Source organism: Cariama cristata, unplaced genomic scaffold (assembly GCF_000690535.1).
Source record: "Cariama cristata isolate BGI_N322 unplaced genomic scaffold, ASM69053v1 scaffold1136, whole genome shotgun sequence".
In the NCBI taxonomy this organism is placed as follows: Eukaryota; Metazoa; Chordata; class Aves; order Cariamiformes; family Cariamidae; genus Cariama; species Cariama cristata.
Genome location: NW_009622447.1, coordinates 34,184 through 51,747, shown reverse-complemented (window position 1 = coordinate 51,747; position 17,564 = coordinate 34,184). Strand labels below are relative to the sequence as shown.

At 42.3% G+C, this 17,564-nt stretch overlaps 1 protein-coding gene across 1 annotated transcript in view; it reads right to left on the bottom strand.

The window, feature by feature from the left end:
- Nucleotides 1–6,815: 6,815 nt before the first annotated feature.
- RNF145 (ring finger protein 145) overlaps nucleotides 6,816–17,564 on the bottom strand; it is a 36,323-nt gene continuing 25,574 nt past the window's right edge. The window contains exons 5-10 of the mRNA XM_009702315.1: nucleotides 17,214–17,389; nucleotides 13,212–13,352; nucleotides 11,642–11,824; nucleotides 9,456–9,603; nucleotides 8,425–8,781; nucleotides 6,816–7,259 (exon numbers count right to left, since the gene is read on the bottom strand). Of these exons, the coding sequence (XP_009700617.1) occupies nucleotides 6,816–7,259; nucleotides 8,425–8,781; nucleotides 9,456–9,603; nucleotides 11,642–11,824; nucleotides 13,212–13,352; nucleotides 17,214–17,389 (1,449 nt within the window). The remainder of the gene's footprint in view (nucleotides 7,260–8,424; nucleotides 8,782–9,455; nucleotides 9,604–11,641; nucleotides 11,825–13,211; nucleotides 13,353–17,213; nucleotides 17,390–17,564) is intronic.

Below are 17,564 nucleotides of genomic sequence, written 5' to 3'. Positions count from 1 at the left end.
AGATTTAGAGCCCACTTCTGTCTGAAACCAGAGGGAACGATGCAGGACCCATCAGCGCACAGACCGACTCGGGTAATAAAACCCCACAAGGGCAAGAATTGTATTTTCTGTTGAGAACAAGCCTGGGGAGAAGATTGCAGCAGCCCCCCAGCAGCGGCAGCACATCACCCCAGACGTAGCGCCTGCCTCCAGGGTCAGGCAGTTTTCAGAACTCAGCTTATATTCCTTGTTGTACCAAGGGAAAGGTGACCCTGCAGCTTCCTTTAATTCTCCTCTCCAGCTCCACACTTTTAGAAAAAAAAAAAAGGGGGGGGACACCTGGAAGTCACCAGGGCCACCTTAAACGCAACCGTAACTCATGAGAAATGGCTGCATGGGCGCAGTTTTTGTGAAAATGCCTTTAACCACTTCAGTCAATCCTCCCGGCCACGTATTACAGCTGGACACAGCAGCCCGCACAGACCAGAGCCCCCCAACTGCACCCATGGAGCTCAACAAGGAGCTGACATTTGGTTGCATCTTCTGCGGTACTTAAGATTAATATTTAAGCACATCAAAGTATAATGAAGAATTCTAGTAACACTCAACAGCTGGGTTTGAGGTTCTCCCACCAATTGTTTTCTACCACCTGTGCAAATGAAGACCATTAACCAGCCTTTTTTCCAGCAACATGACCAGATCAACGGTATCCAAAACTCAACCACATGCATGCAAAGATTTTCATCTTGAAAAAAAGATGTGACTTAGCAGGTTACAATTTTTCATTTTTCTTTACTTATCAACAGGCACTTTCTAAGACGGAGGGCCTTTGAGAAATTAATTTCCATCTGAAAACAAACAAGGGCTGAAACAGTTTGCAGAGGAACCCATCTTTCAAGGACGTTTCCTTTTAAATTGCACAATGTGGCTCTTAGCAAGGAAAATAAATAAAACTTAATCCCTCTGCATTCCAGCTGGCATTTTTTTCCCCAAGCTAGAAGCAAACAATCAATTTAAAGAAAACTCAGACTATGGTCAATTAAGGAACTGTATACCATTTCATTTATAAATACCAGATACCTATTCAATTGACTATTTCGATCCAATTAAGTCAGTTTTACATTTTAAATTCCTAAGAATTAAATCATTTATCCACATCAGAGTCCTAGGCTTTTCACATCTGTTGCTGCAAAATTCTGCAGATCACCTGGTCTTTGGCCGTTGTATTAGCCAAGAGAGTTTCAGCTACCAGATTTATTTAAGGATGTGGATATAAGCCTCGAGGAAACAGCAACCACTGGGAAAATTTGTGTCTAATTACTTGTAACACATAGAAATCTTTTTCCTTTTCTTTGGTTTTTAAATTTGGGTTGGTTGCTTATGCATATAAATTGTTTTTCTTTTACATCTTATCTCTTTAACCAGGAAGGTCATCTTGAGGTTTACATGTGTGCCAGATATGCTCTCCTAGCATTGTTTACTACACTGCTGGCACCCAACCCCTGCTTCTCCCGGGGCTTTCACCCACTTCCCAACCTCCCTTTTTCCTCCTGACTCCATCTTCTTCATCCTGGTCATCTCTATCATTGAAAAGGAGAAAAGTGAACCCTCTGGAAAGCAACCCCAGGCTTTTCGGGAAGTTGTAGAGAGCTCATCAAGTTTTGCAGGCTACCTTTTTCTTTAAGAGACAGTGTTTGTTTTCAAAAGAATAATCAATACCTTAGAGCCACAGAATACATTTGCTGAGTGGTTTATCAACTGAATCATAACTTCCTTTATGAAAACAGATGAAATTTCCCTGGCCAGAGTCTCCATGTCGGCACCAGGCATTCCCAGGCACAGCCGTCCGGTGCTGCAGAGCTAAACTGCACCGAGGAGAGAAGTCACCGCATCCCTAGCCTCGGACTCTTGCAGGATGCTAGTAAGTAAAATAGCGATAGTTAAAAGAAATAGGCATCGTCAAAAAGAAAACTGCTATCTTCGGGGTTTGGGGGGGTGAACTGTGATCCTTTGTGTCATTGAACATGCATTCACAAAAATGGGGACCAGTTAATTTCTAAACTCAGTATTGTAACACCAAGAAAAACTGAGTTTAAAATTGCATTTACTGACACCTTTGTAAGTGCAAGCAAAGCCAAAGAGATTAGTTTGTCAATCTTTCCCACAAATATTTTTGTGGGGCCACACCACAGGCAAGACTTAGAATAAGCAATCCTTACAGGACAGACTTAGCTAATAGGCAGCAACTCCAGACACTGCAGAGATGGAAGAGTAGCACTGGAAAATTGTTTAAGGGTCCCTTCATATAAATTGAACACGTGGGAAGAAAAAAAGCCAGCACCAACCCATCAGTCACATCTGCAGCCCTCCTCAGAGCAGCGTAAACCAGCAGTGGTCCATGGACCATTCCTTCTTGAGAACTTCCAAGCTGACGATCACCGCGCCGTGCTGACGTCCAGCCCGCTTCAAACCGAGCGGGCTTCCTGCCCTTTGCTCTCCTGACCCACACAAAATCCAACAATATCAGTTTCACTCCAATGTGGTTACTTTCATTCTCAACACAGCTGGCTTCCCAACAACATAACATGCTTAAAACAGCCAGTTCTCCTTCCCAAGTGTGGGTTGGTTTTTTTTCTTTTCAGACACCGATATCAACTTTCTTGTTTTTTATATCTTATTTGCTAGAGACAATTTGAGTTTTGAACCAACTGAAATAAAACTCCTTAACTGTCCCTGCCAGTTAGGAAAAAACATTACAAGTTTGTTCCCAAACATTCAGATCACTTAAGCCCAAACTCGGGTCTATTTTAGGAAACGGACTAAGGTAACTTAGAAATTGAATTTAAAATTAATCAGGAAAGAAAGGGACTCGGAATGAAGTGGTTTTCCCATGCTGGAAAACCTTGTGCATTTCAAGAACTCTGTCTTGGCATAAAATGAAGAGCTTCACTAGGAACAAGGAAGGAAACAGATTCTTCTGCTGCAAACAGCCAAAAGCCAAAGAGGCTGAGAGCAATGCAATTCAAACTAAGGCTTTCATATCAAATTCCTAGCCACATCCGAGGCTATCCCTGAGCCCAGAGCAATGGACTTCATAAATCAGCAGCGCTGGGATACTCGATAGGACTGACAAAACACACACCATGTGATCAGTGCCTCCCATTTCCAACAAAAAAACAACCAGCCATAAAATTCCCAACTGTTCCCATTATATCACCTAGCTGGAAGCATCTTTTTGAGTCCAAATATTCGTCAATCACAGCACCATCAGGAGTCCACATGAAAATGATTTCAAGCCTCAGCCTAGTTATACCCTGATCATAAACACTCAAAAAGCATTTTTTCCCATTTACTCATGCACAGCTGCAGAGAAAAAGAAAATCAACTCAAAGCAAGCAGTGTCCAAGAGGGAGTTTCTGCACCAGACAAAGCTCAGAGGTCAGGAGCGTTCACCCAGATGCTCTACGGAGCACCGAGACAGAAGGTTCATTTCATTCCTTTCCTCCCTGCTCCCCCATAGCAGCCTTCTCCCTTTTTCTCCTGTTCCCCTTCAAGTTACACAGCTTATTTCTGCTGCAAGATCTAACTTGGCGTGAGTTTTGGCAGTTCTCACTTCATCCCTGAACTTCCCGACCCGTAGGATACAGCCTGCTTGGCTTATCAGTATTTATTTCCCACCCACCCCCATTCCTTGCAGGCTTATTTTTAACTTCCCTCTAGAGCTAGTTGTCCCTAGTTTTTCAGAAAATGGTACTCTGTTAGCATTTTTTTAGTTGGGGAAAAAAAAAAAAAAACACACAACACAAAAATTAAGCAAAAATGAACACACACATCTTGAACTTTCTAGTCCAGCAGATTCTACCAGCCAGTTAGCTCTGCCTCACGAACCCTGCAGCAACGTACACACTCCATCACGGCTTGCTCTTACAAACAACTCTTTGTAACGATGTTGGCACCCAATGAAGGTAACTGCCATCTTTCAAGAAACGCCCTGTTCTTATGAACTCTCCAAGCTAGCAGCCTCCCCTCCTTTCTCTCCTCTCTCTCTTGAAAATACCCTTCTTACAGTAAAAAAAGGTCCATCAGCTGTTTTCATCTCATCATGCCCCTCTTGCCAGAATGCAGAACTCTGCTAAGATTGCCAGAGCCTCCACATCTTTGAGCACCTTCTCCAGCACAGAACAGTGGCTTTTGGTCGCTCCAGTGGAAATCTTGCAGCACCATTTCTCCTAAGAGACAGCACATACCTTCCGAGTCTGTCAGGCTCCTTTCCAGTGCCACATCCACATCTCCGACCTGCAGTCCTGGCAGACAGTGCATTTGTTGATTCTACTGTGGGCCCGTTGATTCTCAATGAGCAGCCTCCTGGTGCACTTACCTCTTACCGATGCTGGTGTAAATCCATAGTCCTTTCCTCTAGCTTTTGCATTACCAATTAGCTATGAATATTTTAGGGTGCAAATCAAAAGGTTCATTGCCAAGAGATCAGTGAGGCTGAGAAAGAGCTTCTCGGCATAGGCAGTGAAGGCAAACCTTCTTTTTTTGTTACTTTTTCAACACCACTTCCTACATTTATGAAAGTGATGATGTGACATACTGTGTGGGATAGCAGTGAACTGAGCTGATGACCCTCGTGACTCCCTTCTGCCCTGCTGCCCTCACGTGAATGCTGGAGATGAGCACAAGTTCCTCTCCTCCCTTCCCTGCATTCACCCTGAGGTATCTGTACAGCACTCACAACCCCTCCAACCTTCATTTTACAAGGCTGACCAAGCCCAGCTCTTCTCGTCTCTTCCCAGTCACTTGGGGTACCATGGAGGTCAGGTGATCATGGCACAAAAGAAAAGCTTCCCATCACTCCTGTGAGGAACTTCTGGTGTCATTTTCCCACATCCAGGGTACAGCAAGTAGAGTTTAACAGAGCATCCTTTAAAAACATATTCTGCGAATTGAGGGTTTCACACTACTAAAGAGCACCCCATAACAGTGCTGCCCAGAAAATCCCCATTTTCTGCCTCCAGACTTTCAAGCGTGGCTAGAATGGAAACAGTCTAAATTATATAGATTAAAAGCTTGGACACATACAAAACATCTTTTTGAGAAAGATTCAATTCCACAGAAATACAGGCATGGAAGAGCAGGACCCAGACTACCGATTAACAGGAGTCAAAAAGAAGAGTTCAAGAAAAAAAATTCTCACAATTTCCCCCCTCCCCAAACACACCCAGCTGTTAATAAAAGCTTTGCAACAATCAGTGAAGCACATGGTAAATCTAAATTTCTGATTAATATGCAGGAAAACAAAACTGAGATAGAGAATCAAAGGATGGTGTAACTGATATTCTCATCCTGTCAGGTGAGAAGGAAACAGCTTTGGGTTTTGCCTGGGGCTCAGTAGCAGCAGGCATGGCCTCCAGGAGCAAATGTGCCCTGCGCTCTGCTGTTCTGCACGGGCCAAGATCTAGTGGCAAGGACCAGGGGAGGCTGGGAGGTATCACCAGGACACACAGCATTGAAAAGGGAATGGGCGAAGAGTGCGTGCATCAGAAGTTCCACTGATCTCCAAGGGGAAGGGAAAGCTGCTGTTGCAGAAAAGCCTCTCAAGCACATACTTAATCGATGGAATATCAGTACAAGAATCACATAACCAGGTGTAAAAATCTTCAAATGTAATTTATTAAGACATTCAGCTATGTCTGTCAGTCTACATCCAAATTTACTACTAAAAATAAAATAGTATCACATTTCACATTAGGAATACCGACTTTGAAAAACACTTGAGTCAAGCCTATCGTATAAATAAGTGACTAATTTCTCTTCATATCAAAATTCACATAAAAAAATTGCCTGCCCCCTACTCCCACCTATTTCCCCACCCCAGTCCCCAGTTCTACTTGAAGCCATGATGAATGTAAAAATTTAAGTATGGACATGTCCTTGTCAAAGAAAAAAGGTGCAAACCTATTAACAGCTTTAAAAGTGGCATTTGCGGAGTCTGATCATACACAATAATGTACTCATTCCCAAAGTGCAAATATCGCCAGAGTTTAATACTGTTTCAATTCAGCTGCAAGAATTAAACATTACACAGCACAGTACTGTAAGGCCTCTATCTGTGCCCTAAAACTCATCCCACTTTCCTCCTGCACATGGTAGCAGAGGTCAAAGTGTTCATTAGAGCTTTAGTTTACTTCATGCAGCCCAGACTGCGCCCATTATTAGCAAAAGTTTCATATACACCAAAATACTGAAGACTCTGTCATAAAAGTCAAGAGTCACTATAGATTACATGAATTCAAATGCAATTGCCCCACCAAGAACACCCAAAGCATACACATGATGTATTAAGAGTGCTTCCGTCTTCTAGTACAATCGCTGCTGTTACATCTTTGATTTTTTTTGCTTATATGCCATGAAAAAATTTTGTCAGCAACCAAAGCTGCACCTCAGTCAGAGACTAGCAACTCACTCTCAGGTACCCTGCGACATGGCTGTACGCAATACCGTCTTCCCGACCAAACCCAAAAGCTAGCGTTCTGTCTGTCTGTCTGTCTACAATCTCTCACAGACCTCGCATTCCTCTTATCCCTCACCTACGTCTTGACAATTTATTTCCAGACATCCTTCCTATGCCCACAGTTTAGAGAGCTTCTGGAATTGTTTCTACTACATCTCACTGGAGTTACCACTACCAAGCAGCCCATAAAAATCGGCACGGGAGATGACATTTTGACCAGCATTAATAGCTAAACTTCTTTCACAGCTGTGGAAGGATAGGTTTTCTTCTGAGTCAAACTTGGATCTCTGTGTGTGTTCCTGCGTCATCGTTTGTCACCTCAGAGCTGGACACAAACCCTTGGATCTCGAGCAGGGCACCCCTCTGGGGCTGCAATTAGTTCTGCAGCACAAGCTGCTCCCTGGTTGGCCTCACACGGGCTTGTGTCACTGTCCATGCTCTGAGACCCCTCCATCTCAGCAGAGGCCTCCAGGCTGTCCTGCCCATCAGCATCCTGTCCATCGCTCTTGCTCCGGCTGCCTTTCATATTTAGATCATTGTCATGTTCAAAAGCAGGGGGCTCAGTTGCATCTCCAGGTCTGGTATTTTGCTCTGCACTAGGATTTGGCTGTTGAACTGGCTCCGGTCCCAGCCCCGGTAGCTGTGAAGGGCTCTTAAGTTGGCAGTGGCACAGAGGGCAGGTTTCTTGCACATACAGCCATTTCTTTAGACAACCCGCATGAAAAAAATGGCTACATGGTGTGATTACAGCAGTTTTCATATCCTGAAAGACACACACACACAAAAAAAAAAGATCATATTATTTGTAATCCCATTCCTCTCCTCTCACCCCATACATCTAACGGGTCCACTAGCCACAAAGGAGACAGAAGCAGTCCACAGGCAAGTAAGGGAATGTTTCTTCCTTCATACCAACAAGCCTCCACATTCAAATACACACACAATTCAAACACAGGCCAGGGCTGGCTGCTTATATTACAGAGATGAGAAACTAGGCAAAAAGGCTTTGTTTATGAGGTATTATTAAACAAAAGCTTTTATGGGATAAAAGTCACAGGATTAGTTGGCTTAAGAAACAATTGTGCAAGTCAAAACCAGCACATTTACAGATACAACACGTAACGGCAAATCAGAAATGAAGTAACACCCTAACTCAGTCAGCTGAGACCCACATATTACTAGTCTGGTGTTTCAAACACTGTCATTCCATACAGCACCAGTAGTTTTACTCTTCAGAGAATCTGCATCAAGTCTGGAGTCAATCCAATTGCACTCCAAACACATACTACTAATCTTAGGGTGGTTCTTTCACCGTCACACATACCTGCAATTTCTATCCAAGAGAAAGAGACTTTGGCTCTAGAGGTGCAATAAAGATAATACTTTCAGCATTAACGTCTAAGGTCCTTACATCTGCTGGCTTACATTAGAAAGACCCTTAACCTTTTGATAATTAGGTTTCTGTTATAAAACTGACATTGCACATGAAGTGGAAGTAGCAATGTCTGTAGAGACTGAGCTACTTCTATGGAATAGTAACAAATCAGCTACTGAGTACACATTGTCTTTCACTAACAAAATCTTCCGCTAATGAAGAAAGGGCACATTTGCTGTTACTATTGCGACCAGCTCAACCCAAACACGAAAGGTTTCAAAGCTCACAGACACAGTTTGTTGTGTAACTGGAGAAAAAAGAACCAAAGTTTAAACACATCCACACTCTCTCTTTATTCATAAAAACTATCTCAGTGACAACAATCCAAATCAATTTACACAAAGCACAAAACTGGGTAATTCAGGTAACTTATTGAGGACAATATTACTCATGAAACGTAATTCAAGTAACTTATTTTACTAGCTGCAGACTGAAACTTGACAGTCTAGAGCTATTTCAATTCAAGTCAATCTTTTGACACTTCCATTCTTACCTGGTAGCAGATGGCACAGATATCATTGTGTTGCTCCAACTGCTCTTTGGTGGCAACAGGCAGTGATTTTATCTTATTCACAGCGTCTCTGCGAAGAAGGAAACTTTTCCACCCCAGTTGGGCCCGCAACCACACGTTGTAATAGGAGTGAATGAAGATGATCACAGAACCCATCACAGTCCATTCACCAAAGATCGTTTCTGCGACACCATATGCCACCACACAGAGAGCAACAAGGAATTCCAGCAGCCGGTATGTGCCGTTTACATAATAAATCACATCATCCATATTTTCTACTGGTTCTTTTCTGAACTCCTCCACCATAAACAAAACATAAATGAAGAGTGTCCCAAGCACCTGTAACACAGTGCAAGACCATGAGCATTCATTTCTGAACTGGAGCTTAAGTCATTCAGCATTCTCCATCGAGCTCTTGATGTAAAATTGTTTCTGAACTTCAAGACAAATAAAAGTCACTCTTTCTTGCAAAGCATTTAGGCTTGTTCCCAAGTACTCCTCCTCCTGTACTTTCCTGAGTCCAGAACATAGCTGAGTTGATTAAACAAAAGTGCTGAGCATCATGAGGGGTGATTTTATAAATTTAAGAATTAAAAAACCCAAGTTATAACGAATACTTATAGTACAAAACATTTCCTGTATTTACAATACTGTGTTTCGAACATCAAATTGCTTTCAAAGAGCCATAGCTAAGTAAAAATACATAAATGAGTACTCTGGAAAAAAAAAAAAAAACAACGAAAAACACTTTTTCCTATGATGGTTATTATGCCCTCAAAAGCCTTCTGGCTTTACAATTTGAAATAGACTTCCCTTTACCTATGTTTTCAGCCCACCTCTAGGAGCTCCTTAGCCTCAGATACAGGATAAAGAAAGAGATTTTATGTCACGTCTTGTACGACTGCCCTTCTATCATCCCTGTTCTTTTCTCATCATGTATTTAACCCCCTAGAGTAACAGGATCACAGTTAATACACAGGGCTTCACAGTTATTACAGGGCTAACATTCTTACCTGAAGAGAGGTTAGAATACTGCTGGAGATAATGATCAACAGCCAGAAATCCATGTGGAAAAACTGACAAATCATGTAGGCCATGTATGCGGGGAACACGAGTAAGAACAAACAGAGGCTGACTGCTCGGAAGTGCTTCCACAGACTCCTGCAAACAACGCAATAGGTTTTTATTTTTTAAGTCAGATTTGAGTGTCAGAATAAGAACAGGCTGACTGCTGGACATAGGCACGTTACACGTTTGCTCAAGGTTTTAACTTGTTGAAAGGAATTTCTATTTTACTTGGGCACAGTCTCATTCCCAGTATGCACGCCTACAACACATACCGTATGAAAAGTTCCCTCTCATCTGAACTTTGCGGTTTTCAATACAAAGACAAAGATTATGGGCAAAAATTCACCTACAGTAATTGCCATAATGGGTCAAGTCAGTGGTTAGACAAATTAAGTATCTGAGATACTGAATATTTCAGATGAAAGTCCATTAAAGAAAATTATTAAACACGCATGTAACTGTTTGTACACTTTTCTATATAAACAGAGTTCTCTCCCAGATTACATACTTACTACAACTCTTCTATGTCTTTTTGCTAATATGCATGGGACAAAGGTATTTCCTTTCATAACCAGATTTAACCTTGATGCCTTTAGAAGTATATTCCCCAATTCAGGGATCACAAAAGAAGAAATGTAGCAGCACTTGAACATTCATCTCTGCCAGTCCTTACTCTGCTCCTATCATTTACTTCTTCCTAATCTCCTCCCCAACCTAAACACATCATCAATCTTTTTACACCCACTCATTTGTGATGGCTTTCAGAATATCTCCAGTAATTTACTGTACTACCTCTACATATTCCTCAGGTTGTATTTTAACCTCATTTAGCTCTGGAAATGAGGTACAGAAAAAGTGAAAGTATTGGGGGACAGGACAGCAGCAGAAACTGGCTCATTTAATACAGTCTGAGGAAACATCAGAATGCTACTATGAGGTCTGCAATTCTGTGTCTGTGGGTGAGGGAGAAAGGGAGAGCTGAAGTGTAATTTATCCTGATCCTACTTGATTTAGACCTGCCTGGGAGCTTTGGCAGAAGAGAGTTAAAACTTGCTATCACCACAGGCTGCTTGTTTAAGCGGGACAGATGCTCATATCCTGGCTCTACTCCCTTTCCCTCTGTTACTATATTTGAAGTTAACATCGCTGCAGGCAGAACACACCAGCTACAAGTAGCCTCTAAGCTAAACAAACTCTCTACACGTAAATAAACCTTCTATTTTTTTTGCTTACAAGTTACAGAAAGGGAAAAGACACAAGCAATTAACAAAGATATAAACAGACTAATACAAGAATACCAGACACCAATACAGCTCCTCAAAACACAAATTAAACTTAACAACAATCATACATCAAGGCCAGGCTGGATGGGGCTTTGAGCAACCTGGTCTAGTGGAAGGTGTCCCTGCCCAGGGCAGTGGGTTGGAACTAGATGATCTTTAAGATCCCTTGCAACCAAATCATTCTATGATTCTGTGATCTGGTACACTAATGCAAGCCTTCCACCTCTTATTTTCTGCCAGTAAACCCTATCAGTTTGGGATCACAACCTCACAAAAAAATAGATTTTACAATACCTAACACAAGGTCACTCTTGGAAACTTCCCATCCCCAATAGCTGTCTGAGGCCACTGCATTAGAGGGAAACCTACCCAACTGCAGAGAAAGCTGAGCAAAACCATTCTGCAAATCCAGACAATGGAGTGTGGGTGGGGAGATCAGAGGCACTGCAGTCCTGGATTTGCTCAGCTGAGATCACCACAGTGCGCTGACACTCTCACTAGGGAGAATAACCACGCAACAGTGTAATACTCAGAGTGGGCAGCCAGCAGCTGCAGAATGGCATGGTCTTGCACAGGCTGGCTGGATGCAGTCCTGAGCAGGAACAGGTGACCAAAGTCACCCCTGTCTGCCAGCATACAACATGGTGAAAAGTATTACTGTGTGCCCTTGAGGAAGCAGGATGGAGAGTCAAAACCTGGAGAATTTAGACTAGAAAAGAAATCTGCATACAGAACAGACAGGGTAACTTCACAAGCTACTAAAAATCCCAGTAAGACCATCAATTACTAGTTTATCACCTCCTAAAACAGCATTGAGTAACCTTCAGTTTAGAAAGCCAGTCTCTTACTTGTCCCTTGAGGCTCCCAATGCCAAGACAATGGGATCAGCAATTTCCAGCATGGACTGAAGTATGGATGCCACCACAATGAAGAGAATAATACTGAGAAGGAATGCCCGATGCACAACTTGGAGCTCAATCAAACCTGTCTGCACAGCCAGGATCAGGAGTGTGACTCCTTCAGTCATTCCCCTGCAGATCAACACAGTCAAAAGAACAAACAATCTCATCTTTCTGTGTGTCAATGCTGGTTAAAAAAATACATCTAGGAACACCATGAAATAAGCTGTCTATTTCTGCCTCAACCCTTCAAATGTCACTGGTTTTAGCTTTTATTGATGTCCCTGCTAAGGCTTTAACCAGAGAGGAATGTTTCCAGAATAGCTGAAGTGCTGGGGGTTAGGAACTAGCAGATTTCAGAATCCTACTCCTGATGAGCAGCATGTGAGCTACATCCAGCCCAGCAGGCACCACCCAGTGAGAGAGTTCCGCCCACCCCAGCAAAAAGCATTTTAAGGACCCAGGTTGTGTCTTAAGAGGAGAAACCCACCAGCCTCAGCGTGGCCTACACAAGCCTGAAGCAGCCCTGCTATGTCTACACTTGGGCACCAGTCAGCCTTATTCCTAGATCACCATGAAGATCCTCTCCATCTGTTTTATGTCCCCATCACCACCCTCCTGTCTGTCCTCTGGCCCTGGGGAAACATCCTTGACTCAACACCCCAGCTGGTGCCCAGTTTAGGCAAATCAGCAGTTTAGCCATTTTTCAGTTTATTCTCTTTGTACCTGTAACAAATACAACTGTCCACTTCTTTTTGGCTTGGAACCTCAGATTCAGTTTAATACCTCAGAGGACCACAATTTAGCACCAGTACAACACAGTTAAAGCACAGATCACCGGGAACTGCACGTTTCCCCAAAAGATACTTTCATGTAGACTACTCCTGGGAAACTCCAATTTATACCATTTTTGCTTCCACATCTTGGAATCCAAAATGTAAAACATTCTTTTGCATACAGTCTGAACTTTATTCTATAGAGTTAAAGGCTGAAATAACTGAGAAAAGTAATGTCATACCTAGGATCCCAACTTCATATTAGACAAGTTGGGACAAGCGTTAAGAAAAGGCAGTTTCTATATTTTGGCTATTTCCCACAGTAATTCACAGGCAATCCATACAATGCTGTGTTTTAAGCCTCATAGTCTAGTAATGTTTCACACATGATTACAGGGTAAATGAGGAAATGGAAATATGAAGTGTTTATATTATCCAAGCACGTGAAAATTTTACAGTGACTCATGAAAATGAAAGCATTAAGACAATAAGACTGTGCAATTATAAATCCCAGCTAAGAGCCCTGAATTTATTACAGAAATGAACCATCTCCCAAGATGTCTGTGACAAGCTGTATTTTCACCTCAAATCCTTCCAGCGCACAAGTAGACTGGCACACAAAAAGCCTGTTAAGGATACCCAAGAGTTCGTAAGTTAAAAAACTGCAATGCAACCCATCTATTTCTATATAAATCCCTTTTCGTCTGCTTCCTTTTAGGCCCCAGGCAGAATGAGGCACTTACCTGTTCATAGCAGGATCATTCATGAATGCTCGGTAACCCTGCAAGTAAAACTTGCAGAGAGTCAGAACTCCCAAAGCAACAAAAGAGACTGTGAAGACCAAGCCCAGCAGTGAGTACGGAGTGCTACAGCATTCAGCAATACTGGGAGGAGAGAGGAGAAAAGAAACAAAAAGAAAAGGTCCATCAATTAAAAGCAATGTGATGAGCTCTCCCCTGGTCCTGTTAACTCTGCAAGCTGGTTTTAAAGCAAAATTGGGTTGCTTTAATGAAAATATTAAAAGCTGTACACCGCCATGAAAGCTTCCCATAAACAGAAAAAGATCAGACACATTCTGTTACTCCTTTCCAAGACACAAGTTCCCTTCAGCTCCCAAGCTCACGCTGCCATCAGGCTGGAGCTAGGGCTGTGTACGGCGTTCCTCCGGTCCCTCCCCAGCACGGTGCCACAGGGCGGCACTGTCCTGCTTGCGTTGGGCTGTCATAACCAGAAGGCAACTGGACAGCCACAGCGCACCCAGGCAACTTCAGCCACCTACCAGAAACACAGAGTTAAAGCAAATGCACTCACTCAGGCACTTTCCACTCAGATCCGCAATAGTGCAAACAAACATCAAACTGACAAATGCTATTGGGAGACTGGGGGCTTTTTGGTAGCGTTCACATCAGGGTCAGGTAGGCAGCACCTGTCTTTCAAACAGCTGAGCCAGCAGCAGCGAAATAAGACAGTGAAGGATATCCTCCCTCAGCAGGCTTCTTCCTCTCTTTTGCTACAGCAGTGAAGTCCAAAAGATTAAGACCCCAGAATACATTTGACGACACCGAGAACAGCTGCATTACTTCAGGTCCCTCACCTTAGGGCTGCTGTTCTGCTGATTCTGGCACTGCAATACTGGCAGTGGCCTAAGTCCCAGAGCGTACGTTGGCCTCTGAAACATGATGTCTCCAGAACAAGGAGTGTAGTGCAATGCACCACATGCCTCAACCCCACCTAAAGAACCAGCTGTCAGCCAGGGATTACACATCTGGAAATCCTCACATACATAATCCAAGGTAATACACCGACACCCCTATTCATAGGGGGGAAAAAAAAAAGAAAAAAAAAAAAAAAAACCACGTTTGTTCACCAGGATAGTAGATTTGTGGGAGAAATTATGGTGGTCAAAAACAAGTCATGCTAATTAACCAACTGAAGAGTGAACTAGTCCAGCGCTCTGACAAGACAAAAGAGTTTTGAGGAAGTATATGCTTCAAAAATAAATAAAATTAATCCAAGAGACATTTACTTTGTCTCTTTTAATGACTACTTTAACTGGAAATCTCCTTTGAAAGCAATTCACAGCACAAAATGTTGATGTGTTTACATACACTATTTGCAGTGCTTCTGGTACGCCTTCAAATTCTGCCTGTTAACCAAGCCAAGAAGGGCTGAAAAAGCTTTTAAATGTTCCTGCTAGTGAAGGCAGCAAGAAATACAGTACTTAAAACAGCTATTTCTGTAGGATATTTGAGAAACTCTAAGTTTTGCTTCAAAATAAATTATCAGAAATCCAGAATCCTGGCTTTTCTGCCTGATGTCCAATCTTTTTTTTGTCAGAGTAATTCTAGTACCCTTAAACTTATTTCCAGATGATCTACTATGCAAGGGTCCCAGAGGAGCTTAAGAGCTCAAAGAGAAGCCTGGGGAGCTTGCAGTGTTATGTTTGTGTGTCAAGCACAAGCTTATAACTTGTCCCAAAGAGCTGAAATCTTCAAGTCTTCAAAAATCACAGCAGTTACATACCCATAGAAGAGATTTTGAGAGAAGCAACAAGGACAATGAAAGGTACAGAACAGTTTTTAAACAGCAAATATGAAAACAAGAGCTTTCCAGTTTGGGAAGAACAGATTTATGCTACTCTCAATTTTAAAGAAAAGAACAGAACTGTTTGCTGCTTCCCCCTGCCCCTGCAATACATGAACTGAGGGGCACTGAACAAAACTACATGGATTCAAACAATCAAAATGGATTTTTCATCATACAGACCAAGTTGAGCTGTGAAACTCCTTGCCTCAGGATCTTTCAAATGACACAAGCATACATGGGTTCAAGGGCAGAAAGCACAAATTGACGGAAGAGGAGTCTTTGGAGGGTTACTGAATACATATTAACCATACCCAGCTAATGCAGTCTGACAGCTGAAGTTGGATGCGGGACTGAAAAGAGTACTAGGAAGCATCCTGTTTGTCATAGTATGGGTGGGTGTCTTTCCAGGTACCCATTTACAGCCACTGGTGGAAACTGGATCTTAGGCTAGATCAATATTCAGTCTGACCCAGTACAGTCACTTTGATGTTCTTATGAAAATCAGACACAGCTTTTCTGCACACCCCAATTGCTCACCAGAATTCCAGCTATATGATTTTAAGCAATCATTACACTTAAAGGGCACAGATGCAGAATTCACTCACTTTCATGGAAGAGCACATCTTTTCTTCCATTTTATTATACAGCCAGCACTACATTATTAACTGACCTGACAAGGTATTTCGGATTCCTCCTAAAGGGTAAGAGGCTGTTAGTGGTACTACCCGAGTTTGTGTTTTTAAGATCAGTAAGAGTTCATAGTTTTTCTACTGTGACAGAGCTGAGAACACTAAGAACATATGCATAGTTTTTCTATTATTTTTCCAATTGCAGGGAGAACTTCAGAGATCAACTGGTATTCATTCACCCATAGATCAAGCTAAGGCAAGTCTGCAAAGCAAGTTCCCTGGTTTGCCATGAACAGAAGTTTAACAATTAAGTTAAACTCTACAAGGAAAAGGATGGCTTCTCTCACCTCTGCTAACTGTTAAATGCAGTACTCTATTGTAATAAAATTAAAATTGGAGCAGAGATGAACAGGAGGAAAAACTCCAGACATCAATGGTTCAGTTAACCAGGTAACAGTCAGTGCTTTTACATAATGCAGTGTTACAATGTAAGCAATTTTAATACTACATGCAACAAAATCCCTGGCATTTCTCCTTAATGATAATGAACTTTGACAGCTACACTATGGCACCATAGACAGATATATACACACACACAGAGGCAAGAAAAAGCTAAGCAACTGGAAAGTCTAATTGGAAAACTGTAGTGATGAGCAAGTTACTCGAACAAGTTGCTACCCAAACAGCAGAACTAATGATGTATGGTCTGTAAAGAATATGTCCTATGTTACCTGTGTGTTTAGACAACTATTACCTCTTTTCTCCCCATCTGAGTATTACACTATCTAATTTGTCTAGCCCACCTTCTGCAATACATCCAGTTCCTCTCTACCCCACACTCCCGCTCCCTTTTGTATGCTGTAATTTCTAGTTAAACAACAGCCAGCAAAGGCATGTAGGTTCCAGCCAGAAGAATCGCCCAAACGCTGCCTTTCTCTCAACAACAGCACTAACTCAGGCCTCTCTCCTTTATCTTACAACCAATTTTTACAAAGCTTTTAGGAATTCGGCATCTTTAAGATCTTTACACCTCTGCCAAATTAACCACTGGGCTCAAAAGTTACTTTGGGAGTTGGGTACTTTGGCTGCTCGGATGAACTCAAGAATGTGTCCCAGACCAGAATGATGAAACAAGACACACAGGGCTCATAAAGCAACACAATCATGAATAAGGTATCAGTTGGACTGAACTTCAGCTGAAGTATCTCAGACTTAAAACCAATTTGTATACTGAAAACAGCTTCTGGACCAAAGCTCTAATTATAACTATTCCCTCAAAGGAATATTCTGCTTTCTTTGGGAACTCTCCCACAGTTCTACTAATGCTCTCTGTTCTGAACGGGATCCATGCCTCTGAAGGACAACCCTAACAGGGTTTACATACATGGTCCCTGCAATAAGGTCAAATATTTGTTGGGTATCCAAATGCAGTAAAGCCAATCTACATATTTAGTTTCTAAAAGAGCACAAACATTCATTTCAGATGATAGTAAAAACAGAAAACCAAGTATTTGCGGACTAGTTAATTACCTTGTCAAGAAGAGGAAGAGGAGCCTCTCTCTTGAGGCAGGCTGGTCCCGTGTACTGAAATAGGAATAGATCTGAAGAGCAAATAAGACAAGCCAAAACACCATGAAAAGAACTGGGACAACCAGCTGGTTCCACAGAGACATCCCCAAAGCCAGGAGACCATACACCTCCACCACCTGTGTAAGAGAAAAATGCAGTTTGTTATTTGTTCACAGCACCTGTAATTTGATAACAAAAGGATAGTCAACAATATAGCCACAAGGAAGCTAAGGCTAATTCACATGCCATTAGCCATCCCAAAGGAAAAGAGGAGGTACATTAAACTACAGTTTGACAAAGGGAGAGCCCAGG